At 35.7% G+C, this 26740-nt stretch overlaps 1 protein-coding gene and 1 pseudogene across 2 annotated transcripts in view; both read left to right on the top strand.

The window, feature by feature from the left end:
• The window catches only part of BLTP3B (bridge-like lipid transfer protein family member 3B), a 109121-nt gene that overhangs the window by 26509 nt on the left and 55872 nt on the right, over window positions 1-26740 (top strand). For both annotated transcript variants that reach the window (XM_027071012.2, XM_027071013.2), the window contains 4 exons: window positions 16750-16912; window positions 19064-19102; window positions 20211-20302; window positions 26512-26701. In XM_027071012.2, coding sequence (XP_026926813.1) covers window positions 16750-16912; window positions 19064-19102; window positions 20211-20302; window positions 26512-26701 — 484 coding nt within the window. The remainder of the gene's footprint in view (window positions 1-16749; window positions 16913-19063; window positions 19103-20210; window positions 20303-26511; window positions 26702-26740) is intronic.
• Window positions 4160-8961, top strand: LOC106973751 (ubiquitin-40S ribosomal protein S27a-like; annotated as a pseudogene).

Raw genomic sequence — 26740 nt, 5'->3', positions numbered from 1 at the left:
CACCCAGGAGCCCCTTAAAAATTCTTAAAAAAAAAAAAAAATGTTTATTTTGAGAGAAAGCATGCACATGTATAAGCCAGGAAGGGACAGAGAGAGAATCCCAAGCAGGCTCCACGATTGGTGTAGAACCTGACATGGGGCTCAGTCTTACCACTGTGAGGTCATGACCTAAGTTGAAACCAAGAGTTGGATGCTTAACCAACTGAGCCAACCAGGTGCCCCTTAAAAATTCTTATTTCCTTGTATTTCATTAAGTTAACTAGTCCATTTTCTTTTTTATTAGGAAGTATGTATACACCTGTACACATAGGTTTGTGTGTGTGTGTGTGTGTGTGTGTGTGTGTGTGAAGGTGTGTTCATTATAAATTACCTTCATTTTTGAGCATTCTCAATTTATAGTTTATCTTGATTATTTTTGTAATATGCAATAAAGGGATTCCTGTCTCCCTGCCTCTACTCCACTTGCACACACCAACACTCCCCACCGCCCCCGAATAAATAAACATTTAAAAAAAAAAAAGTGGGGAAGCTTGGTGGCTCAGTTGGTTGAGCATCCAACTTGGTTTCAGCTCAGGTCATGATCTCACAGTTCATGGGTTTGAGCCCTGTGTTGGGCTCTGCTTGCAGTGTGGATCCTATTTGGGAATCTTTGTCTTCCTCTTTGCCCCTCCCCTGCCACTGATTGTGTGCATGCATGCAATCTCTGACTCTCTCAAAAATAAATAAACATTTAAAAAAGTATATATGACTTAAACAGATTTATTGAAATATAATTGATTTACATGCAATTAAACTGCACATATTTAAGGTATACAGCTTGATAAATTTTGACATATGCCCTTAAGTTTCCTCATGCCCCTTGGTAATTTTCTCCTTCCTCTCCTCCTGCCTCATCTTTTATTATTGTATAATCTATTTCATGTAGATTAATTTGCATTTTCTAGAATTTTGTATAAGTGAATCATATAGTATACCTTTTTTTGACCTCTTGCCCTCGGCATAATTATTTTACAATTAATCTGTTTTATGCATCCTCTCTTACTGCTGAATATATTCCATTTTGAATATGTCACAAGGTGTTTATTTACCTACTGATGATCATTTAGTTTGTTTCCAGTTTTCTACTATTACAAATGAAGCTACTGTAAACATTCATGTAGAAGTCTTTGTGAGGATACATGCTTTTTATTTCCCTTGGGTAAATGCCTAGGAGTAGAATGGTTGGGTTATAGATAGGTATATACATAAATTTTTAAGGAACTGGTAAACAGCTTTCCAAAGTGTACATGTTATGTTCTCACCAGCAAATATGTAAGATTAGAGTTCCAGTTGCTCCGCATCTTCAACAATACTCATTATTGTCAGTCTTTTTAATTTTCTCATTTTAGTGGTAAGTAATGGTGTGTTACTGTGGTTTTTAATTTGCAATTCCCAGTTGACTGGCTATATTGTACCTCTTTTCATCTGCTTATCTGCCATCTGTATGTCTTCTTTGGTTTGCCGGTCTGTTTAAATCTTTTGTCTATTTAATTAATGAGTTGTCTTACTTTTGAATTGCAAGAGTTCTTTATGTACTGTAGACACAAGTCCTTTTTCAAACACGTTTCATAAATATTTTCTCTCCCTCTGTGGTTTCTCCTTTAGTAACAGTGTTTGTGATAGGTGGGTTTTTAATTTTGATAAAACTTAAAGTATTGGTTTTCGCTTTTATGATTTGTGCATGTTTTTGTTATGTTAAAGAAATCTTTGCCAGGCCCAATATCACCAAGATTTTCTACTTTATTTTCTTACAGCAATTTTATAGATTCAGTTATTGGATTTTGGTCTGTGATCTAGTTATATTTAAATGTTTGTTTATGATGTGAGGTAAGTATCAAGGTTTTTTTTTTTTTTCTTTTTCTTTTGGCAGTGGCTATATAGTTGTTCCCACAGTTTATTAAAAATGCTTTTTCTTATTGATTTGCTTTTGCACGTTTGTTGAAAATTCCCTTACTATAAATTTGGTTCTATTTCAGGACGCTCTATTTTGCTCTGTTGTTCATTTATCTATCTTTACACCAGTCTCAGACTATTTTGAATGATGTAGGGTTTTGTTTTGTTTTGTTGTGGGTTTTTTTTTGTTTGTTTAATAAGTAAGCTCTTTGCACAATGTAGGACTTGAACTCATGACCCCTGAGAGTTGCATGCTGTACTGACTGAGCCAGTGATGTGCCCCAGTGTAGCTTTTTAAGAAGTCTTGAAATTGGTAGTACAAGGCCTCCAACTCTGTTCATCTTTTTTAAAGTTAGACATTCTACATCTTATATATTTACATAAATTTCAGAATCAGCCTGTTTCTACCAAAAAGTCTGCTGGGCATTTGCTTAGGGTCTATAATTCTGTTTGAGGAAACTTGACATCTTTAAAATACTGAGTCCTCTGATCTACCTATGTGTTATTTCTCCCTTTATTTATGTCTTTTAAAATTACAATATATAGGTCTTATATACCTTTATCAGATTTATCCCTAAAAATTTCATGCTTGTCATATTAATGGAAGTGGTACTTTAAAATTTTCAGTTTCCAATTGCTGCTAGCACATGGAAATTATGGGTTTTTTTAGTGGAATTTACATACAACAAAATAGATAAACCTTCTATATGCAACTTAAATGACCTTTTATTTTTATTTATTTATTTTTTATTTTTTTATTTATTTTTGGGACAGAGAGAGACAGAGCATGAACGGGGGAGGGGCAGAGAGAGAGGGAGACACAGAATCCGAAACAGGCTCCAGGCTCCGAGCCATCAGCCCAGAGCCTGATGCGGGGCTCGAACTCACGGACCGCGAGATCGTGACCTGGCTGAAGTCGGACGCTTAACCGACTGCGCCACCCAGGCGCCCCTTAAATGACCTTTTAAAATAAGGTTTTTATTTTGGAATACTTTCAGGTTTATAGGAAAGTGGTAAAGATAATACAGAGAGTTTTCATATACCTCACATCCCATCTCCCCAACTGTTTATGTGTGTGATTTCCTCTATTGTAGTTATTATTTATTCTTGAGAGAGAGAAAGAGAGACAGAGCATGAACAGGGGAGGGGCAGAGTGAGAGGGAGACACAGAATCCGAAGCAGGCTCCAGGCTCTGAGCTGTCAGCACGGAGCTCGAAGTGGAGCTCGAACCCACGTACTGTGAGATCATGACCTGAGCTGAAGTCAGAAGCTTAACTGACTGAGCCACCCAGACTCCCTTCTGTTGCAGTTATTTTTATTTTTGTGGAGGGATTACCATATAGTGCAGTGAAACACTGTGCATTTATCTCATTTTACTAGGATATACTCGTCAACTTCTCTGCTGAAAGTCTGTATTAAAAATATTTTTCTGTGAAAAAAAAATAAGCTTTGGATTTCTTGCTTGCATTCATTCTATAAAAAATCAGTGCCAGGTTGGCAGGTTTGTAAATATTTATTCTGAGCAGCAGTTCTGAGGCAGCCGTTTATTCCCCTGCACAATGCTCTCTGCTAAGTTACTAATAACAAAAATCTGCATATAAGAATTGCTGGAAAATTTTATTATTTAAGAAGTAATATCGGTTGAGAGACCTATAGCAAAGATATTTATTAGGCTTCTCATAGTTTTAATGAGAATTTTTCTGTGTTATGCTTTGGGTTTATGCTCTCAAGCAATTTTCATGAGTCATTAGAACTTTTCATTTACCCCTTTGATATAAGGTATACATGACAGATTTTTCTATGGTTGAGAAAAACAAGATTTTAAGAATTAGCTATTCATGGCCTATTTAAAAAAATGAAAAGGACAGGATTCAGTAGCATTGGAGTCCATCTCTTTTATTATTAATATTTTATATTAGTATGGTACATTTGTCTCAACTAATGAGCCAATATTTATAAATTATTATTTTTATTAAAAAATTAAAAAAAATTTTTTTTCAACGTTTATTTATTTTTTTGGGGACAGAGAGAGACAGAGCATGAACGGGGGAGGGGCAGAGAGAGAGGGAGACACAGAATCGGAAACAGGCTCCAGGCTCTGAGCCATCAGCCCAGAGCCTGACGCAGGGCTCAAACTCCCGGACCGCGAGATCGTGACCTGGCTGAAGTCGGACGCTTAACCGACTGCGCCACCCAGGCGTCCCTTAAAATTTTTTTTAACATTTATTTATTTTTGAGAGACAGACACAGAGTATGAGCAGGGTCAGGGCAGAGAGAGAGGGAGACATAGAATTCAAAGCAGGCTGCAGGCTCCGAGCCGTCATCACAGAGCCTGATGCGGGGCAGAAACTCACAAACCGCAAGATCATGACCTGAGCCGAAGTCGGACGCTTAACCAACTGAGCCACCCAGGCGCCCCTATAAATTCTTATTAAGTATAGCCTATACTTCATTTGAATTTCCGTAAGTTTTACCTAACGTCCGTCCTTTTTTTAAGTTCCTTTTTTACCTAACGTCTCATTGTGAATATCACATTATATTTAGTGATCATGTTTTTTAGACTCCTCCTGGGTGTTTCTCACACTTTCCTTCATTTTGATGGTCTTGAGAGTTTTCAGTAAGATTGGTTAGATATTTTGTTGAGTGTCTCTCAATCAATTATTGTGTAATGTTTTTTCTCATGATTAGAATGGGTTATGGGTTTTTGGCAAAAAGATCACAGAGGAAAAATGCCATTTTTATTATGTCATATCAAAATACCTACTATCAACATGTCATATTGTCCATGTTGGCCTTTGTCAGATTCTCCACCATAAAGTTACTCTTTTGCTCACTTCCATACTGTATACTTTGGAAAGAAAAGCAGCCATACACAAAAGGAGTGAAGGGTTATGTTCCACTTCCCTGAGATTGAAATAGAGAAAACATAAGTTATTTGGAAATTTTCAAATGGGAGATTTACTCTTATCTCCCAGTTATTTACTCAATCATGTATTTATATCTATGTGGACTCATGTATATGTATTTTATATTTTGAGTTATAATCTAATAATTTATTGACCAAATTGTTCCAGCTTTAGCCATTGGGAGTTCTTTCACTTGTTTCCTGTGTCCCTTCAATTAATTTTATTTTTTTTCTACTGCTCTTATATTCTGTAACCTTGCTTAACTCATTTATTAGTTTTTGTAGCCTTTTAAAAAGATTCTGTATGGTTTTCTATGCAGATGATCATGTTGTCTGAAGAAAAAAGACAGTTTTATTTTTCAAACAGAATGTCTTTTATTTTTTTCTTGCCTCATTTTTTGGCGAGAACCTGAATAGAAGTGGTAGGAGCAAATATCTTTGCCTTGTCTGTGTTTTAGGGACAAAACATTTTAATCTTTCATCTTTAAGTATGATTTTAGCTGTAGGATTTTCATAGATGTCCTCTGTAGTTTGGAGGAAGTTCTCTTCTGTTCCTAGTTTGTTGAGAGTTATTTTTGCATGCATGCTATTGACTTTTGTCCAGTGCTTTTTTGTGTCTCATTGAGATCATCATGTGATTTTACTTTTTAATATGGTAAATTATGCTGGTTGATTTTTGAATGTTAAACCAATCTTCATACTTAGTCATAATGTACTTCTTATATATTTCTGTTAAACTGTGAGTTACACCTGCCTTGTGAAATCTCTGTGGCAGGTTGTAATGACTTTTGAAAGAATGAAATAGAATAGAAAATATCAGACTGTATTAAACTATTGCTCTGTGAAATTTTCATTTTAATTGTGTGGGTGTTTCTGTAAGTACTAAAAGAAATAAAGTGTATTCCTTGACCTACCTTATATCAACATTTTTGAAAATAACTAGTTCACTTTTTGAGCCTGAAGATAATAAGGCACAGAGTAGGGCAAGAAAGCAAGTAACTCTAAGAGGAGAGTGCCAGATTAAAAGGTGTAACTGGGGTGAAAAAATGGGGTTAGATAATGGAGAAAATGAGGAAATATGGGTTTCCTTAGAAAAGCTTCATCTGTTTTTCTTAGTTTTGAGTAGAGTTATCTTTATGTCTGCATGATGAAGTCCATGGACTATGGAAGGATGTAATTAGTTGCAGATTAATAACTTACTGTTCCTATCCAAAGGACTTGATAGTCTATCAGATTTTGGGAAGTCTCTCCAGGAATATCTTCTCTTGTATGATCTTAACATGTAGTCTTAAGGTACTTTGTTCTCTTCTAGAAATACTGTTTTGAATAAAATCAAGCAAAAGCTACTAAATTTGCTTAAACATAGATACTGGTTTTTATAATAGGTCTTCATATACAATGAAAATTTAATCCTTGTAGGGAAGCACAGTTTTGAGATACCAGCTAGTGATTTCACTTACTAGTTTATTTCATAGGTCTGAGTTGGGCCCAATTTAGGAGAATGGAACAATGATGGGAGAAGAATCTTTAATGGTACCTTTACGTACTTTTTTTTGAATATATTTTTTTAACTATTTATTTTTGAGAGAGAGTATGTGCACGAGAGTGGGGGGTGGGATGGGGTGGGCAGAGTGAGAGGGAGACATGATCCAAAGTGGGCTGTGTGCTGACGGCAGAGAGCCTGATGCGAGTTCAGACTCACAAACCATGACATCATGACCAGAGCCGAAGTTGGATGCTTTGCCAACTGAGCCACCCAGGCGCCCTTATGGTGCCTTTACGTTCTAAAATATTGGATCTATGTTTTCTGTCAGTCATACTCCTTTGTTATTTATCACCTTGATACTAAAATAGTATTTTAGTTTCAAATTTCTGAAGGAAAGAATCTGATTAAACAGCCTAGATGCCTTTTCAACTTCTAGATCAATTAGCTGTACCCAGGGTATGTTAAAATGTCTTAGGTATGCACCTTTCTCCTGTATTTATAGCCTTTCTCTGGGAAGATAGAATCACTGGTAGCTGGACAGCCACCCTAAGCAGTGTTTGTTTATTAATAACAAGTTGATTATATTAAATAACAGTATTGAAAAATCAAATTATAATATTGAAGTTTATTTTCTGGATGGTTACAATTCTTTTTCTTTAAGGCAGTGGTTTTGATTATCTTTTCTTTGGCTCTAAAAGTCTCCTTTGAAAATAGGATAAAATATCTTGGACCCCTTGAAGTCCTCCCAAGAACTTCAGATTACAAGTTTCATAATCAAACAATTTAACATGCATTGTTAAATTCCTTGTAAAATCTAGTTGTTCATGCTATAGCATGAAATATCACAGAATGGAAATGATTATTTCTGCTCTCTTTGCCACATCTACTGCGAGAATGAAGACCATTCTAGCAATCAGACCGCAGACATTCCAGAAAATGTCAACATCACTCTGAAGGGATGCACTGTTATTGTAAAGGGCTCCAGAGGAACCCTGTGAAGGGACTTTTCAGTCACATCAATGTAGAACTCAGTCTTGGAAAGTAAAAGAAGAGGCTCTGAGTTAACAAATGGTGGGGAAATAGAGAAGAACTGGCTATTGTTTGCACCATCTATAGTCATGTACAGAACATGATCAAGGGTGTTACACTGGGCTTCCATTACAAGATGTCTGTGTTCGCTTCCCCATTAGTGTTGTTATTCAGGAGAATGGTTCTCTTGTCGAAATCCAAAATTTCTTGGGTGAAAAATACTTCTACAGGTGAGGCCAGGTGTTGCTTGTGCTGTATCACAAGCCCAGAACAATGAGTTAATTCTTGAAGGAAATGACATTGACTTGTATCAAACTCAGCTTCTCTGATTCAGCAAGTGATGGTTACACAATAAGGATATCAGAAAATTTTTGGATAGTATCTATGTTTCTGAAAAAGGGACAGTTCAGCAGCCTGATGAATAAGGTTTAAGTTGTCCAGCTACAGAAACAACAAGATTCTGGATGATTTTTCAGACTTTTTTGTGATATTTTAGTTTAAATTTTTTTTTAGCGTTTATTCACTTTTGAGAGACAGAGAGTGAGTGGGGGAGGGGCAGTGAGAGAGGGAGACACAGAATCCAAAGCAGACTCCAGGCTCTGAGCTGTCAGTGCAAAGCCCAATGCAGGGCTCAAACTTATGGACCATGAGATCATGACCTGAGCTGAAGTCGGATGCTCAACTGACTGAGCCACCCAGGTGCTCCTTATTTGTGATATTTTAAAGATGTAATAAATGTTGTTTTGATTTGGCTCACTGAGCAATGGCCAAATGAGTGATGGCCGAATGTCGGCTGCACCCAGGAACGCCCGCTGGACCCTGCTGCTGCCGGTGCCCCAAGACTGTGGCCAGGTGCCAGCCCGCCCCAGAAAAAGTTCGCGAGACAGTGTAGCAGCAGCATTTCAGGGATTATGAAAAATCACAACACACATCTGGCATCAGGCTTCACCCTTAACGATCTTGCCACAGCACCAGCGAATGTGGCCACCTTCTGGGGTCTGCTGGGACTGGGTGGCTTCAACAGTCTCTGCCAGGTGTCCTTCCAGCAGTGGAACCGCTTTTCCCCATGTGGCCCGAGAACCTCCCGGACCCCACTCTGTTCCTGGGGATTCGCCCTTCCCACGAGAGCACCGCCAGGTGGAACCGCTGGCAAGATGCAGATTTCCATGAAAACTTTTATGGGGAAGATTATCACTCTCGAGATTGAACCCTTGGATATAATAGAAAATGTAAAGGCCAAGATCCAAGATAAGGAAGGAATTCCTCTTGATCATCAGAGACTGATCTTGGCTGGCAAGCAACTGGAAGATGGATGTACTTTGACTACAACATTCAAAAGTAGTCCATTCTTCATCTTGTGTTGAGACTTGGTGTTGCTGAGAAAAGGAAGAGAAGTCTTTCACCACTCCCAAGAAGAAAAAACATAAACAAAGTTAAGCTGGTTGTCCTGAAGTACTATAAGGTGGATGAAAATGGCAAAATCAATAGCCTTCATCAGGAGTGCCCTTCAGATGAATGTACTGGAATTCTTAATATCAGACACTTTGACAGACATTATTGTGGCAAATGTTGTCTGACCTATTGCTTTAACAAACCATAAGACAAGTAATTGTATATGGATTAATATATGAACTAAAAAAAAAAAAGCTGTATTGATTTGGACCTTTCCTTAACCAATAATCATTTCCAACTATTTGGCAATTAAACCATTCAGAAGTTAAGAAAGAAAGGAAGGAAGGAAGAAAGAAAAGAAAGAGAAAGAAAAGGAAAGAAAAGAAAAGACAGAAAAGGGGGGGGAAGCACCTACGGGGCTCATTTAGTTAAGCGTCTGACTTCGGCTCAGGTCAATGATCTTGTGGCTCGTGGGTGTGTGACCCACGTTGGGCTCTGTGCTGACAGCTCAGAGCCTAGAGCTTGCTTTAGATTCTGTGTCTCCCTCTTTCTCTGCTCTTCCTGCTTGTGCCGTCTCTTCCTCCTCCTCCTCCTCCTCCCTCCCTCCCTCCCTCCCTCTCTCTCCTCCCTCCCTCCCTCCTCTCTCTCTCCCCCCCTCCCTCCCTCCCTCCCTCTCTCTCCCTCCTCCCTCCTCCCTCCCTCTCTCTCTCTCCCCCCTCCCTCCCTCCTCCCTCCCTCTCTCTCTCCCCCCTCCTCCTCCCTCCCTCCTCTCTCTCCCTCCCTCCCTCCCTCCCTCTCTCTCTCCCCCTCCCTCCTCCCTCCCTCCTCCTTTCTCTCTCTCTGTCTCAAAAATAAACATTAAAAAAATTTTTAACGATTATTTCTAGTTAAAACTGTAATTTGAGAAAATAATTGTCAAGTAGTACAGCCAATTACTAAGTCTAGAAGAATGGTAGAAATTGATGTGAATCTTTAATAACATGTACAATAACAGGAACCATAAACAATTTCAGGACAAAGTAAATGACTCAAGAAATGCAGATTTACTGATGAGGTTTGAAAAGAATGTCCCAGGGTTTTATTACATGATTGCAAAGAGGTAGGGGTAGAAGAATGTAGGTAAGTGGGTCAGAAAAGAGTTTATAAACTATGATGAGATTCTTGTGAGCTGTACGTGTTTGATTCTACCCCCCAAGTACTGTATTTAACTTGGAGATGGTACTTTTCAGAAATCTGTTTCAGGTTGCTTTAGCTAATAAAACTTTATGATCTTTGTTTTTATGATGTAGCTGTAGAATGGATGTGATGAAAATTCAAATAAATCACAACTAAAATTTATAGTAACATTTATGCTTTTATAGTAAATTTATGCTTTTTGATTTATGATCTGTTGCATACCTCATGTTTTATCAAGCCAAAAAAAAGTTTTTTGAAAAATTTTCACCACTCGTTATATAAGGTTTCTGTGTTCATAATTTTATTTAACCTGTGTCTTTGTATTAATAATAAGTAACACTCCCTGAGCTTTCCTATGTATTAGGGACATTTCCTAGCATTTTACATGTTCTAACTCAGTTAATCCTCAGAACAGCCCCATGAAAGCAGGTATTATTATTATCTCCATTCTACAGATAGGGAAACTAAAACAGAGAGAGGTTGTGTAGTAAATGGCATTTTTATTACAAAGCTGGAAATCTTGACTTTTTGGGTGTTATCGCCTGTTACTTTAAGCAAATTATAAATCTTTGATTACGGACTTAACTTTGTTTTGCCATAAATGTCTGTTTCGCACAGTGCTTTGCATGTAATAAATGTATAATCTAAGTCAAACACATTCTTTCCATTTGGAAATTTTATTTTTCTAGTTAGCTATTTTTGTTGTTTCTACTGAAAAAACTAGTAAATGTATTTTCATGTGTTATGTGTAATTAAAGAAAATTTTGGATGAAGTAGAAGCCTGTTTTCATGTTTTAAGTATGTTTTAAAATTGTTACAGTGTTAAAAATAAACCATAAAATTAACCAATAAAATATATACATTCATATTAAAATTTATTTCATGCTAGGGTTGAGGGTCCGACTCTTGATTTTGGCTCACATCATGGTCTCACAGTTTGTGGGATCGAGCCTGGCATCAGGCTCTTCACTGACTGCATGGAGCCTGTTTGGAATTCTCTTTCTCTGCCCCTGCTCCACTCACACACACACTCTGTCTCTCAAAATAAATAAACACTTATTTATTTTGACAATTTATTTCATAGGATACTGATGTAAGAGTTGAGGACACATGTTTATTTTAAAATAAACCACTGTGCCTGGCATAATAGTGTAGATAGTAATGAAGCTGTGTTTCTGAATTTTGAAAATAAAAAAATCAGTAAGAATTGTGCCCTAAAATTTTTATGACTTTGTTCTGTGCTGTTATACGGCTTTGATATATTCAGGTCAATCAGCTTCCTCCTTTATCCTTGTTTTGAGTCTTTGTTAACATCTATGTTGGTTTTATATATACGTTATGTTTCATTTCTCCTACCCCTCCATTTTCAGTCAATAAATAATTATTCAGAAGTTTAATTCATTGACTTAAATTTCTACCATATTTTTAAAGTTCAGTTTTAAAATGTTTATATAACTGTTTAGAGCTTTAAATTGTTCTTTAGTGAGCAGTAGTGGTTTATTTCATATAACAGATTATTCTCTTTAGGATCAGGCCCTTCTCAATTATACTATTCAGTAGAGTAATACAATTATCTGGGGATCTCAGATGGCAATTTAGTTCAAAGAGCTGTAGCAACACTTGGAAAAAGCATAGGTAGAAAAATACCTCTTCCACGCCTTAATACTCTTTTGTGAGTTTTCATCCCTTTGTTTGCCTAGTATATACATGTAATGAAGTTCTTCTTTTCCTATGTCAATTAAATTATGACAAATGTTGCTGAAGAATCATTCTCCTGTTTCTGTTTTTGGAAGAAACGTATTAATAAATGATTGAGAAACAGTTGTACAAAACTGAAATATATGTAAATTAATGCCTAATATGAATAATTGAAGATAAATAATTTGATATATACACACTGCTTACCCAGTATAGGGAATCAGCTTTTTAATAGCTGTGAATGTAAGTTACCAATATGTCTTCTGATTTCTATTTAAAACAGTTTAATAGATGAGCAATATTAATATGTTTTCAAGATTAACTCTATACCTTGGCTATTTTGAAGTATTATTTGGATAAACATGAACTTTTGATATTGGTTCAGTTAAAACTATAATCAATGTGTTCATGATTTAATCTAAATAGAAAGAGGGAAGGAAAAAGAGAACTGTTATTTGGATATCTGTTTTGTACCTGATGCTTTCCATATTATCTTTAGTCCTCACTAAAATTGTGTGAGGTCATGTTATTTTCCCCATTTTATAGATGAGCAAACTGAGGCAGAGAGGTATCACAGTAAGTAGCTAAACAAGAATTCAGACTTACTTGTCTGACTTTAAGGCTCATGCTCTTTGCAGATGTTGTCCTTTTAGTACGTACTAAATTGAAGGTATAATTTCTTGTTAATGACATGTATTTTAATCTTTTCATCTTTCACTTTTACTCTTGTCAGGCCTATCTTTTGGGTTTCTGATGAACTTTTGTTTTTATAAAAATGGCATATACTTACTAGAACATTTAAACATATGGAAAAATATAAAGATGAAGAAATCTAAAATCTTACCAACCAAAGGTACTCTTGATATTTGACATTTTCTAATGCATTTTTTACATAATTGAAATCATATTGTAATTTTGAACCTTGGATTTTCACCATAATAATATAGGCATTTTCTTTATATGGTTGGCAACACATATTACCTGATATGTATGTAGCATGATATATCATAAGTCAAGGGATTATTTCCCCTTGGGCATTTAAGTGCTTTCACTTTTTTCCTTTTGCAAATACCATTGAGATCAAGAACATTCTTGTACATAACCAGTCAGGATGTTCCTTGATTTCTCCACTAACCCTTCCCACATGCACACACACACCCACGCATCCCATCCTGCCCACCATTAAGGACATAGAGTCAAATTTGTGTTCATGAGTTACTCAGATAGTCTTTGTCTGTCCCTTTGTCCTTCTTTTCTTCCTATCTTCCACTTGAATATGCTTACAGTATTTTTAAAGTACAATTAGGTTCATTTGTTTAAGTTTCCTTTCAGTTTTAGATGCTTCCCCTTTTCTCATTCTTTCTCATTTTGTTTTTTATGTATGTAGAGTATTAACATGCTTTCCAAAGTCAAAACTATTCAAACCCCTCCTCTTGTGTACCACATCTGCTTTCATCTACTCAGGATTCAGCTCTAGCAATTGTCTGTCCTTACTGCACCATCAGTAGTTTTCTTTTTTCTGCGTTATTGTCACCAGTGTTTAAGCTTGCTGAGTTTTCTCTTACCTTAATAAAAAAACAAAACCTGGTTACAACCTGGTTTCTTTCCTACCTCAGTGGTTCTTCTTTTTTAATCTCCTTTATTGGTTTCTTTTACATTTCCTTGTCTTCTTAGTGGTCTCTGACCATAGTCTTTGAGCCATTTGATTTTCTGTCTTCATCTTGCAACCACAAATATCTATAACATTGGTGATTACCAAATTTGTATCTGCAGCTACAGAATGAGATTTCAATATCTGACTATCTAATTGGCATCTCTTCTTGGATTATCTAATAGTCATCTCTTAATTAAACTGTTCAAAGCCTAAATTCTGATCCTTAATCCCAAACTTATTTTTCCCTCTTTTTCTTTACCCTGAAAAATGGCAACTCTATCCTTCCATTTACTCAGAGTAAAAACCTTGAGTCATCCTTGACTTCATTCTGTTTAATCAGCTCCTGTTGGCTTTACCTTTAGCATATATCTAGATTGTTCCCTTTCTGCCACTTCCTACTTTTCCTTCGTGATTCAAGACATATATTCTTGAAGAAGGCAACATCTTCTCTTACCTGGAGTATCGCAATAACCTCCTGTCTGGGCTGCCTGCTTCTGTCCATGTCCACCCTTTCATATATTCTCAGTGGAGTGACCGTTAAAAGTTGAAGTTTCCTATTCTAGTTAAAACCATCTCCAATCACCAATCACTTTCATTTTTACTCATAGTAAAAACCAGAGTCCTTAGAGTGGCTTTAAAGGTCCCACATGATTTGTCCCCTCTTATTTCTCTAACTTACTCCATCTGCTTTTGGTCTTGCCTTTTTGTTCATTTCCTGTAGCCACATTAACCTTCTTGCTATTTCTCAGACATGCCAAGCATGTTCCCACCTCAACTTTTTTACCTTTGCTTCTCCTTGGCCTAGAGCTTTCTTTTCATTAGATATTTATATAGCTACCTCCTTCACTTCCTTCAGATCTTTTTGCCCACATGTCATCTTTTCACTGAGGATTTTCCTGTCCATCCCTTTAAAAATTAAAGGGATAGCTTGCCCCTGCTATCTTATTACTATATTGCTTTGTTTTTTTTCCTCCGTAGTCAGAATCTGGCTTACTATATATTTAACTTATTTTTTTCATTCTTTTCAGAACCCAGCCCCCTTAAGTCCATGAAGGCAGAGATTTTTATCTGTTTTGTTCATTGTCATATATCCATTTTCTGTTAATTTATAGGTATCAATTAAAATTTATTGAATGAATGAATGAATGTAATGGTTAAGGCCTTGTAGAATCAAGTCCCTTCATTGTCCTTTCAGATTTATCTTCTACTCTTCTGGCCCTCTTGTTACATTGTAGATGCTGATCTTTTTTCTGTTCTATTTTATACCATGCTCCCTCCTTCCTGAGAACCTTCCTTTGTATGTTTTATTCCCACTACTTGGAACACTCTTTCTTCCCTGACTCCCTTCTTTTCCTTGCCCAGTTAATTTCTACTCATTCTTAGATATCAGCTCAAAAGTCCCTGTCTTCAGAGAAGCTCTAGATTAAAGCCCTGTACTGTATTCTCTTAATCATGCTTTTTGGTGTTCTGTCTACCAGCTGAATTGAGAACTGCACAAAGGCAAGGACTTCTTGAGTGTTGCTTGTCAGTATATGTGTATGAATAGTGAATTCTCAGTAAGTAGGCATTGAATGCTCCCTTCTAGCTCTAATAGTGTGCCTTGAGGTAGTGGCAAGGCATTCCTATATGATTAGGGGTGGGAACCTATCAGGAAACATCATAGTATTAAACCAAACATGATTGGTGGTAAGTATAATATAACCTGGCATCACTGGTCAAATATGGGTTAAATATGAATTCTGCATTTTTCAGTTGACCTTCTGTGAAAAAATATGAATCCAGATAAAATATGGCTCAAAAAATTCTGGTTTAGAGTCAATGGGAAGCTTGTGTATATTGGTAGGTATTCTTGTTGATGTATAGGGCATAACCTGTATATCTTATTCCTTTAATATTTAGTTTCAAAAAATGGTAGAAGACTGGCTGATAACTCTTGTTACCCGGTAGTTAATTTTGTCAGTAGTTTCATTTTTGAAAAAAGCACTTCCTGGGCAGTTAGCAGTTTTTCATTTTTTAGGGCTGTTTGATTTATTTACTTTTTCATTTGAACAGTTTTTATTTAAAGTTGAATATAAGATTACTTTATTCCTTCATCTTTTCAATTGTTTCTTCCTTATATTTGCCCTTTTCCTACTTGGCGAGATTTGGCTTTATGTTCAAGGATCCTTTTGTGGTGTTTTTCTAGTTTTAGTCTAGTGATGGCCATCTTGCCAGGATGAATGCCCACATGGACAATTGTGCCATTTGCCTTCCGTCACAGTACTTGTTCAGTGTAGATGACCTGGAGTACTTTGCCAATTTGCTGACATTTGTAGTGTCTGTGCACAACCTGTAGTTCATCATCCTTTCAGATGGGTGTGAATTGAACATTGTAGTTCCATCTCAGCTCTTTTATTATTACTCTTATCATCATAATTAGTTGAGATATTGGGCAAATATGTTAGTTTCTCATTATGTTTACTCATCTAAACAGTGGAAATAAAAATAGTATTGACCCTAATGGGTTATCGTGGGAATTAGATGAAGTAATAATGCTTGCAAACAAAGAACCTGGTACGTAGTAAACCCTTGGAAAATGTCCAGTATTATTTAAAATTTTATTGTTACTTGCAATCTTTTTTCTTAGGTTTAAGAATTTTCATTTTTCATCATCGAGAATCTGTGTTCTTTGATTAGAATTTAGGGTCCACTCTCCCATGTGACTTTTGGCACTTTCATTAAACACTCTATACTTCATTTAGTTGAACTACAGAAAGGGTAAATGGTATTTGCACAGCCAATTTAGGATTATAAATAATTGGTATCTTTAAATGTCACATAGGAAACACTGAAATTGGCTGCCAAGTAGAGTTGCATGATCCTCTTTGTCAGAGACCTTTTAGAGAAAGATTTGTGTACTCTGATATATTCCTGAATGATCTGGGTTAGTTTTTAAAGCTGGGAATCTCTGGATGATTCTAAAAGGAGTACTGATAACTTTTGATATTGTTCTTGAAATGATAAATGGTAGCAACACTGATGCTACTTCTCAAGAGTCCCCTTAACCTTCTTTGTAGGTTGGTTCATAGAAGAGGAATATCTCTTTCTGCCAAGTGGTCTGTAGCAAAGTGAATATAATGTGATGTGGGATGGCTTTGAGCTATCCCCACTGCCTCACATAGTACCTGGAAATAGTAGACACTACTTAAATATTCATAAATTTGAAAGGCAGTAAGAACCAGAGTTTGATTGTATATGGGAATATGATATTCAAATGTATGCTGAAAATACTGCAGGCTTTATGTAAGAGAGCTATGGATAACAGATCAAAACAGTAATAACAAAAATGCATCAAAAAACATGGATTAAACTAGAGCTTGTCACTGCAGTTTTGTTTCTTTGTGCTGCTATTACATTTTTAATGCTCTGTATATTTGCAAGAATAACTGTGGTACAATAACTGACACTAAAATAAATGCAATATATATTCTCTTTCAGATTTACTAAGAATTTATCTCCTGACAAGATAAATCTGAGTACCCTCAAAGGAGAAGGTGAATTGAAGAATTTGGAGCTGGATGAAGAGGTGCTCCAGAATATGTTGGATTTGCCAACATGGCTTGCTATCAACAAAGTTTTTTGTAATAAAGCATCTATTAGGGTGAGATTTTGATATCTGTGGAAAGCATTTTCTATTTTCAGTTTTTATTTCATTCCTATTTCTTAAGTATTTTGTTATAGATCTATAAAAAGGCATTTTTATTAATATAATTTAAAAAGACAAATAACTATGTTTAAATAATTGCATGAATGTGTGTCTGGTGAACTTAATGAAGTCATATGCTAATATAATAGTAATTTATAGTTTAAAGTTTAATCCTAACATTTAAGTAACATTACTGATAGTTTTTTTTAAATTTATTTTTTAATATTTTTTTAGTTTTGAGAGAGAGACAGAGAGTGAGTGGGTAGGGGTAGAGAGAGAGGGAGACACAGAATCCGAAGCAGGCTTCAGGCTCTGAGCTGTCAGCACAGAGCCCGACATGAGGCTTGAACCCACAAACTGTGAGATCATGACCTGAGCCAAAGTTGGACGCTTAGCCAACTGAGTCACCCAGGCACCCCCATTACTGGTAGTTTATTAATAAAATAATTGACTAAATTTGGCACATATTCAAAGATATTTTTTCATAATATTTGTTAATTGGGACAATTTAAATTTGTAGTAAGTAAACACAATTTCAAATAAAGACATGAAGACACACATCTTACTCTGTACATTATACTTTTATTTGAAATTTTCTTTTCCTCATTTGTTTCTTCCTTGAGGATTTTTAAGTTTATTATTTCTCCTCATTATTATTGTTATTTTTCCTTATTAAAATTTATTCCTACTTACCTTTGAATTTAATTGTATGTCATATCACTTCTTGCTCTTAAAGACCAGGTGTTTTGAGAGTCTACTCAGTAGAAATAGTGCATGAGTAATCTGTTTCATAAAATTAAAATTAGACTCGAAAGAAAAGAGTGTGGAAAGGTTCCTATATCCTTTGATGGTCGCCTTTAATTTTTGTTATATCCTCCATAAACCCAAATATCTATAAAGATGTGATTTTTCAGTGTAAGGCATGCTTGGACATTAGTTATTTGATATTACCTACATTTTACATAAATAGCCTCGTTTGTGTATTTTTCTTGAATATCTACAAAAATATTGGTCAGAATTTTATTTTCTTTTATTTTTAATTTTTAAAAAAGATTTTATTTTTAAGTAATCTCCACACACCATATGGAGCTTGAACTCATGACTCTGAGATCAAAAGTCACATGCTTTTCTGACTGAGCCAGCCAGGTGCCCCATGGTCAGAATTTTAGAATTGAAAAAACTGTTAAATGAACAGTTAAATGAACAAAACACCCATCATGCTTTGCTGGGAAATCTTAAGTTATGACGTTAAGGGGTGCCTGGCTGGCTCAGTCTGTAGAGCATGTGATTTTTTAATCTCAGGGTCATGACTGTAAGTCCTACATTGGGTATGGAGCCTGAAAGAAAGAAGAAAAAGAAAGAAAGAAAGAAAGAAAGAAAGAGAGAAAGAAAGGAAGGAAGGAAGGAAGGATGAAGGGAGGGAGGGAGGAAGGAAGGAAGGAAGGAAGGAAGGAAGGAAGGAAGGAGGGAGGGAGGGAGGGAGGAAGGAAGAAAGGGAGGGAGGGAGGGAGGAAGGAAGGGGAAGGAAGGGAAAGGAAGGAAGTAAGGAAGGAAAAGAAAGAAAAGACGGAGGGAGGGAGGAAGGAAGGAAGAAAGAAGTTAACATATTTTTAAGGTCTGGAAAAAAAGAAACTTAAGAGGACCTGAAATTCTTATTTTAAAAGATAACCAAGAAAATAATGATTAGTAGTCTTTTCGTATACAAAACAGGTACATCTGATTTTAAGAGTCTGAATGAATTTCTCAGTTCATTATTTTGCAATTTGAGAAAAAAGCCATCTGATAAAATTTGGTATATCTATCACTAAATTAAGAGAGCATCTTGGGAGCCTGCGTGGCATAGTCAGTTAAGGTGTCTGATTCTTGATTTTGGCTCAGGTCATGATCTCACGATCCTGATATTGAGCCCCACGTTCGGCTCTGTGCTGACAGGACAGAGCCTGCTTCTCTCTGCCCCACCCCGCTCACGCGTGGGAGCGTGGGCGTGCTCTCTGAGTAAATAAACTTTTTTTTTTTTTAAAGAGAGAACATCTGTGTTGATTGCTATTTTTTTAATGATTGATTTTAAAGAAAACAATTTTTGTTTTTTTAATTTTTCTTTGGTAGATCCCATGGACAAAATTGAAAACACATCCCATCTGTTTGGTGAGTTCTGACTTACCTCAGAAATAAACATTTATATATGATATGATTTAAGTACTTTGCTAATATTAATGCTTTATTTCATAGAAATATGATCTTCTGGCTTTTCCACTAATTAGCTTTCATTTTATTTGAATAGTACTCAGTTTTCTCAGCCCTTAAATGAGAAGTTTGAACTTAAAATGGGAGGGTCTTTAAATTTTCACATGTGTTATGTTGTAAGTTGGTATATTTTTATTGTATCATTTAGCTCTTTATTGATATACTATGGCAGTATATATGGCAGTAAATAACATTTAATTCATGCTTTCTGTGTTTCTGATTTTAATCATCTAGCAAATTAAATAATATGCACATTAATATACTTTTCTTTTTTAAAGAAAATTTAAGAAAGATTGGTCATTTGGTTACTTATTGATTCATTTATTCCACAAATATTTATTGAGCACCTTCCCCATTTCCTGAGGGAGCTTAATATTTTTATAGAGGAGACTGACAATGAATAAGTAAACAAGATAATTTCAGATAATAAATGCTGTATTAAAATAGAGAATGAAGAATGACTAAGTTTTGTTAGTGATGACTACCAAAGACATTTGATCTTCAACAAAAACTGTTATCTTGAAAGAAATTTTTTCATTATGGGAATGTCTTTCCACATTTCTTTCATATTTCATATTTTTAATTGTTATATGTCTTAAATCTCAAGTCTTAGATTGGTAGGTCCCATTCATTAATACATAATCTCATTTAGCAATTAATAATGTTATACATTCTGGGACCAGAGATTGCACTCCTGTAAAATCTATTGATTTCACCAGCATATGGCTACTTGTAGTTTTTTTCTTTCATAATCGTATATGCCCACAGCCTTTTTTTTTTTTTTTTTTTTTTTTTTAAATCAGGTAATAAGTTCCTTGAGAAACGACTGAGCACATTGTTTTCTGTTTTGGTATTTGTTTGAAAGACATTTAAAGTGACTCTGCTTACTTACTGTTTACTTTGTTCCTAAAGAAATGAAAGAGAAAATAGCATTACATAATATTTCAAAACATACATAAAATAAAATACTGTATCTAATTTTTTACATTTTTGATGTTATTTTTATTAGTCCCTGGATAAAGTAATAATGGAAATGAGTACATGTGAAGAACCACGAAATCCTAATGGCCCATCACCAATTGCAACTGCTTCAGGACAAAGGTAAGCTATTTCCATTAATCTGCATGACTGGCAAAGGGAGTCCTTTTCTTTGGTCAGTTCTGTTATCTGTAGTGGTGGGACATAAAATTTCCTAATGTCAGACAATCTCTATTTCAGTCACCTTTCCCATCAAACAATTTGTAGTTTTGGTATTGTGCTGCCAAAATAGAATTTATTTTTAGCCTCTTTTGTTTATTCTGCTTTCCTTGATATTAAATAGTAATGATCAACCAAAAGCTTCTATAAATCAGATAGTCTCTTAGTCTCTAAGTAGTTTTTTTGCCTATCATTTATTTATTCTGTGCATCAGTGGAACTTTTATGACTCTTAAGAGTTAAGTTGGTGCCTTAAAAAAATTATAGGCCATTTGGGTTATTCTAAAACTCATTAAATATAGAATGCTCATACTTTATACAAATTGGATTTTGATAAATAAAAAATCAGATGCTAATAAAGTAGAAGCATGAGAGCCATTTCACAAAGTTTTGCTGAAAAGTTAGATCTTAATAGATCTTTAAAAAATTTCCTATTTATTGTATTCATTAAATTTGGATCTCATACTGTATTTCATTTCTTTAAGGCAGGATGTCTCCACTAATTTGGGGATTGTGCACCTATTCATATAAAATGTTCACATAGATTTTAATTTGATTAGTGTCTCTTCAAGTTATACAACATGGCAGCCTTAAGCATTTTATAGTGTTCCAGGTTCTGTGTAAAACCAGTGTTAAACTCTTCTTTGGAATGGATGCATACGGGGTACCTGGCTGGCTCAGTTAGTAGAAGATGCGACTCTTGATCTCAGGGTTATAAGTTTGAGCCCTACATTGGGTGTAGAGATTAATTAAAAATAAAATCTTAAAAAAATAAAATAAAATAAAAAATAGAATGAACATACACATCAGATACACAGACACACATGCATACACATTTCCACCTTCCTCTTTCAGCATGTTTTTATAGTACTTTATAATTTTGGCTTATGGTTAATCTACTTTGACATTTTCCAGACTTGCCTGATGGTAGCAATCACTTTGGGTGCTTATTAATAATCTATAGTCTCTTAGGGTCCTTTTTTTTTTTTTTTTTGAAATTATGATTCTTGAGGTCTTAGAATGGTTATCAAGACTGTGATTATATATTTTCAACAATTCTTTATACTTATACAATTTGGGGAAACACTGATTTATTTGATTTTGTCTCTAAGAGATTAAAATACAGGGAAATTAATATTTAACAGGAGGGCCTTCTGTGTAGGACTGGTGAGTTGATAATAGTCCTATAGATTAAAAAAAAATTTTTTTTTAATGTTTTTATTTTTTTTTTTTTTGAAAGAGAGAGAGAGAGAGAGACAGAGCATGAGTAGGGGAGGAACAGAGAGAGAGGGAGACACAGAATTCAAAGCAGGCTCCAGGCTCTAAGCTGTCAGCACAGAGCCTGATGCGGGGCTCAAACCCATGAATTGTGGGATCATGACCTGAGCCAAAGTTGGATGCCCAACAGACTGAGCCACCCAGGTGCCCTGATAATAGTCCTATAGATTAATGATCTAGCAAATTTGTAAGTTCAGAAATTTGATTTTACCGTGTCATATAGAGGAGATGTACTTCTATGTGAAGATAAATCAAACTTAGAAGAAACTTACTTGAAAACTGGAGTTTCACCTTTTAAATTTACAATGGATGACATAACCAGAAACTTGTCTACCTTAGTCATAGATTCAGGCTTCATGCCTCTGATGGTAAACCTCCAGTAAAGTCGTAACACTTTTTATTTTATTTATTTTTTAATTTTATTTTTAAAATTTGTATCCAAATTAGCATATAGTGCAACAATGATTTCAGGAGTAGATTTCTTAGTGCCCCTTACCCATTTAGCCCATCCCCCCCTCCCACAACCCCTCCAGTAAACCCTCAGTTTGTTCTCCATATTTATGAGTCTCTTATGCTTTGTCCCCCTCCCTGTTTTTATATTCTTTTTCTCTCCCTTCCCTTATGTTCTCTGTTTTGTCTCTTAAAGTCCTCGTATGAGTGAAGTCATATGATTTTTGTCTTTCTCTAATTTCACTTAGCATAATACCCTCCAGTTCCATCCATGTGATTGCAAATGGCAAGATTTCATTCTTTTTGATTTCGAGTAATTCTCCACTGTATGTATATATGTGTGTGTGTGTGTGTGTACACACACACACACACACACACACACACACACACCACATCATTTTTATCCATTCATCCATCAATGGACATTTGGGCTCTTTCCATACTTTGGCTGTTGTTGATAGTGCTGCTGTGGACATTGGGGTGCATGTGTCCCTTCAAAACAGCACACCTGTATCCCTTGGATAAATGCCTAGTAGTGCAATTGCTGGGTTGTAGGGTAGTTCTATTTTTAGTTTTTTGAGGAACCTCCATACTGTTTTCCAGAGTGGCTGCACCAGCTTGCCAAACAACTTTGGCTTCCCAAAGTTGTAACACTTTTTAATGTGCATAGGTTAGAACAGATGACATTGGATATTCCAGAGGGTGTTCCCAAATAATTATTATAGATATATTCATTCCAACTCCAGGAATATTTCTGTCTAAGTGACCAATATTTGTCCGTGGGATTAAAGCAACTTCTCCCTAGGATGCTGATGAGTTCTTCCTCTTTAGTTCTCAATTTTCTAAGCCCAAGGTAAACAACCAAAATTACCTAAGGCAAGCTAAGGACTATATAAACTATTGTACAAACACCATTTTACTTAAGGACCACAGCAACCTTTTGAAAATGTGTATAATAATAATTAATTTTAATGTTTATTTATTTATATTTGAGAGAAAAAGAGAGCACAAGCAGGGGAGGGGCAGAGAGACGGAGACAGGATCTGAAGCAGGCTCCAGGCTTTCAGTTGTGAGCTGTCAACACAGACCCCCACGCAGGGCTCAAACTCACTAGCAGTGAGATCATGACCTGAGCTGAAGTTGGATGCTTAACCAGCTGAGCCACCTGGTGCCCCAAAATATGTATTATTTTTATTTTACAAATGAAGATACTGAGGCTGAGTTTTTCATATGTTTTTTCACCCAGACTTTTCATAGTATTAATAAGAATATAATACTATTAGTACTATAAATAATAGTTGTGTTTCATAAAGTATCATGAATCAAGACATGGGCTGTTTGGTTCATATGCATTATTTCATGCAGCCCACATGTAACCTCAAAGTATTACCTGATTTAAAAGATAAGTCATTGGAGGATTAGGAAGTTTATTTACTTACTCAATGAGATAGAAAATAAGGAAGCCTAGCAGCAGGTAGAGGGGAAGGAAGTGCACGATCAACAAAGATGATAGGTTCACTTTCACGCATGTTGGCTTTAAAATGTGTGAGAGGCATCCAGATGGAAATATTTGGTGGACATCTGAATTTTTCTGAAGTTCATTTTTTTCTTTTTTCTTTGTCTCAATTTTCTTTTTTCTTTTTTAAAATTTACATCCAAATTAGCATATAGTGAAACAACGATTTCAGGAGTAGATTCCTTAATGCCCCTTACCCATTTAGCCCATCCCCCCTGCCACAACCCCTCTAGTAACCCTCAATTTGTTCTCCATGTTTATGAGTCTCTTATGCTTTGTCCCCCTCCCTGTTTTTATATTATTTTTGTTTCCCTTCCCTTATGTTCATCTGTTTTGTCTCTTAAAGTCCTCATATGAGTGAAGTCATATGATTTTTGTCTTTCTCTGACTAATTTCACTTAGCATAATACCCTCCAGTTCCATCCACATAGTTGCAAATGGCAAGATTTCATTCTTTTTGATTGCCGAGTAATACTCCAGTGTGTGTGTGTGTGTGTGTGTGTGTGTGTGTGTGTGTGTACACGTATATGTATACATTTATACACCACATCTTCTTCATCAATGGACATTTGGGCTCTTTCCATACTTTGGCTATTGTTGATAGTGCTGCTATAAATATGCATGTGTCCCTTCAAAACAGCATCCCTGTATCCCATGGATAAATGCCTAGTAGTGCAATTGCTGGGTCGTAGGGTAGTTCTATTTTTAGTTTTTTGAGAAACCTCCATACTGTTTTCCAGAGTGGCTACACCAGCTTGCATTCCCATAACAGTCTGAAGTTCTAGTGAGAGATCTGGATAGAGATGGATTTAGGAATAATGGTCATAGTGATGATAATTGAAGTAATGTGCCATTTGGGCAAATTTTCACCACCCCTCCTGCCAAAATATATTGATAATCTACATTCCAAGCATACTGTCCTACTCATTATTCCCTTTTTCTTTTCTTTTTTTTTTTTTTAATGTTTATTTATTTTGTGAGTAGGGGAGGGGCAGAGAGAGAGGGAGAGAGAATTCCAAGCAGGCCCTGCATTGTCAGCACGGAGCTGGATATGGAACTTGATCCCATGAACTGTGAGATCACTACCTGAGCTGAGATCAAGCATTAGATACTTAACCCAGGCACCCCATCTACTCATTATTCTCATTGTGACCTCTACTTTCCTACTTTTTTGCACTCGCTCATTCTTTTCCCTAATGTAAGATTTCCCTTTCTCCCATCTCTCCCTGAGGGAAATACATTTTCCTTTCCTGGATAGATTTCTCCCTAGTTATGAGCAATTTCTTCTACCAAGTGTAGTGATGATTCTATTTTTAAAGCACTTAATTATAGACTACCTTAATGTTTCAGTTCTTAGGGTATATGTGTTTTTCGTCTCCAAGGAACTTGCAAGCCCTAGAATACCACAACTATATTTTGGTTTCCTTATTTCCCAGCGTAGTGCGCATGGTAGATGTTCAACAAATATTTGCTGAATTGAATTAGAAAATGTGAACTTTTTCTGACTTTATTCCTGAATTATGAGATTATATTGTAGTTATAGTCTGTAACCTTCTTTGTGTCAAGAATTTAGCTCTCTTACTTATAGATTCCCAGTTGTCTGGATATCTGGCAACTTGAGAATAAGCAGCTTTGGATAATAATTACAATAACCTCATTTAAAGAGTAACCTTTACTCACACCTGTCAAAATGGCTAAAGTCAGAAGCACAAGACACAGGTATTTGTGAGGATGTGGAGAAAAAGGAACACTCATGCAGTGTTGGTAGGAATGCAAACTGGTGCAGCCACTCAGGAAAATAGCATGAAGGTTCCTCAAAAAATTAGAACTAGAACTACCAGATGATCCAGTAATTCTATTGGGTATTTACCCAAAGAATAAAAAAACATAATTTGAAAAGATAAATGCACCCCTATCTTATTGTCATATTATTTACAATAGCCAAGATATGGGAGCAGCCAAATGTCCATCAATTGATGAATAAAGAAAAAGTGATATATGTATATGTACATTGGAATATTATTCAGCCATAAAAAAGAATGAAATCTTGCCATTTGCAACAGCATGGATGGATCTGGAGAGTATAATACTAAGCAAGATAAGTCAGAGAAAGATAAATACCATATGCGGTATTTAAGAGACCGCATATGTCGTATTCACTCATATGTGAAATTTAAGAAAGAAAACAAACGAGCAAAGGCTAAAAAAGACAAACCAACAAACACTTTTTTTAATACTTTCTTTTAAGGTTTGTTTTGAGAGAGAGAGAGAGGGAGAGAGAAAATCCTAATAAGGCTCCACAGCATCAGTGTGGAGCCTGATGTGGGGCTCAAACCCATGTACCATGAGCTCATGACCTGAGCCGAAACCAAGAGTTGGACACTTAACCACATGAGCCACGCAGGTGCTCCCAGACTCATAAGTATAGAGAACAAACTGATGGCTACCAGAGGGGTGGGGAGGAGGATGAGTAAAATAGGTGATGGAGATTAAAGAGTACATTTATCATGAGTACTGAGTAGTGTATAGAATTGTTGAGTCACTCTATTGTACACCTGAAACGAATATATTACTGTGTATTAACTATACTGGAATTAAAATAAAAAATTTGTATAGAGTAATGTGAAATCTTAAAGATTTTTATCATTTTGACAACATTTTTATAATTTACATGCAATCAGGTGTGGGAAACCCTAGGTCCACGGCCCTTTGGGGTTGACAATCAGGCTAGATTATTGCTTTTACTGAAAATTTTTAAAAATAAAAATAATATTATGGTCCTTTTATACACTTGTGTGAAAATATTAACAGATAACTTATCAATGATTTATATGGGCTTTAGTGCATTATATTTTCCTTTATTTTTCCAGTGAATATGGCTTTGCTGAAAAAGTCGTTGAGGGAATTACTGTTTCTGTAAACTCCATTGTTATCCGCATTGGAGCAAAAGCTTTCAATGCATCCTTTGAACTTTCCCAGTTACGAATCTATAGTGTAAATGCAAACTGGGAACATGGAGATTTAAGATTTACTCGCATTCAAGATCCACAGAGAGGAGAGGTAAGCATTTTTTTTTCATTCTTTGTTTAAAAAATCTTT

Source organism: Acinonyx jubatus, chromosome B4 (assembly GCF_027475565.1).
Source record: "Acinonyx jubatus isolate Ajub_Pintada_27869175 chromosome B4, VMU_Ajub_asm_v1.0, whole genome shotgun sequence".
Taxonomy (NCBI): Eukaryota; Metazoa; Chordata; class Mammalia; order Carnivora; family Felidae; genus Acinonyx; species Acinonyx jubatus.
The sequence above is the reverse complement of the archived record's forward strand: the minus strand, read 5'-3'. Positions and strand labels throughout refer to the sequence as shown.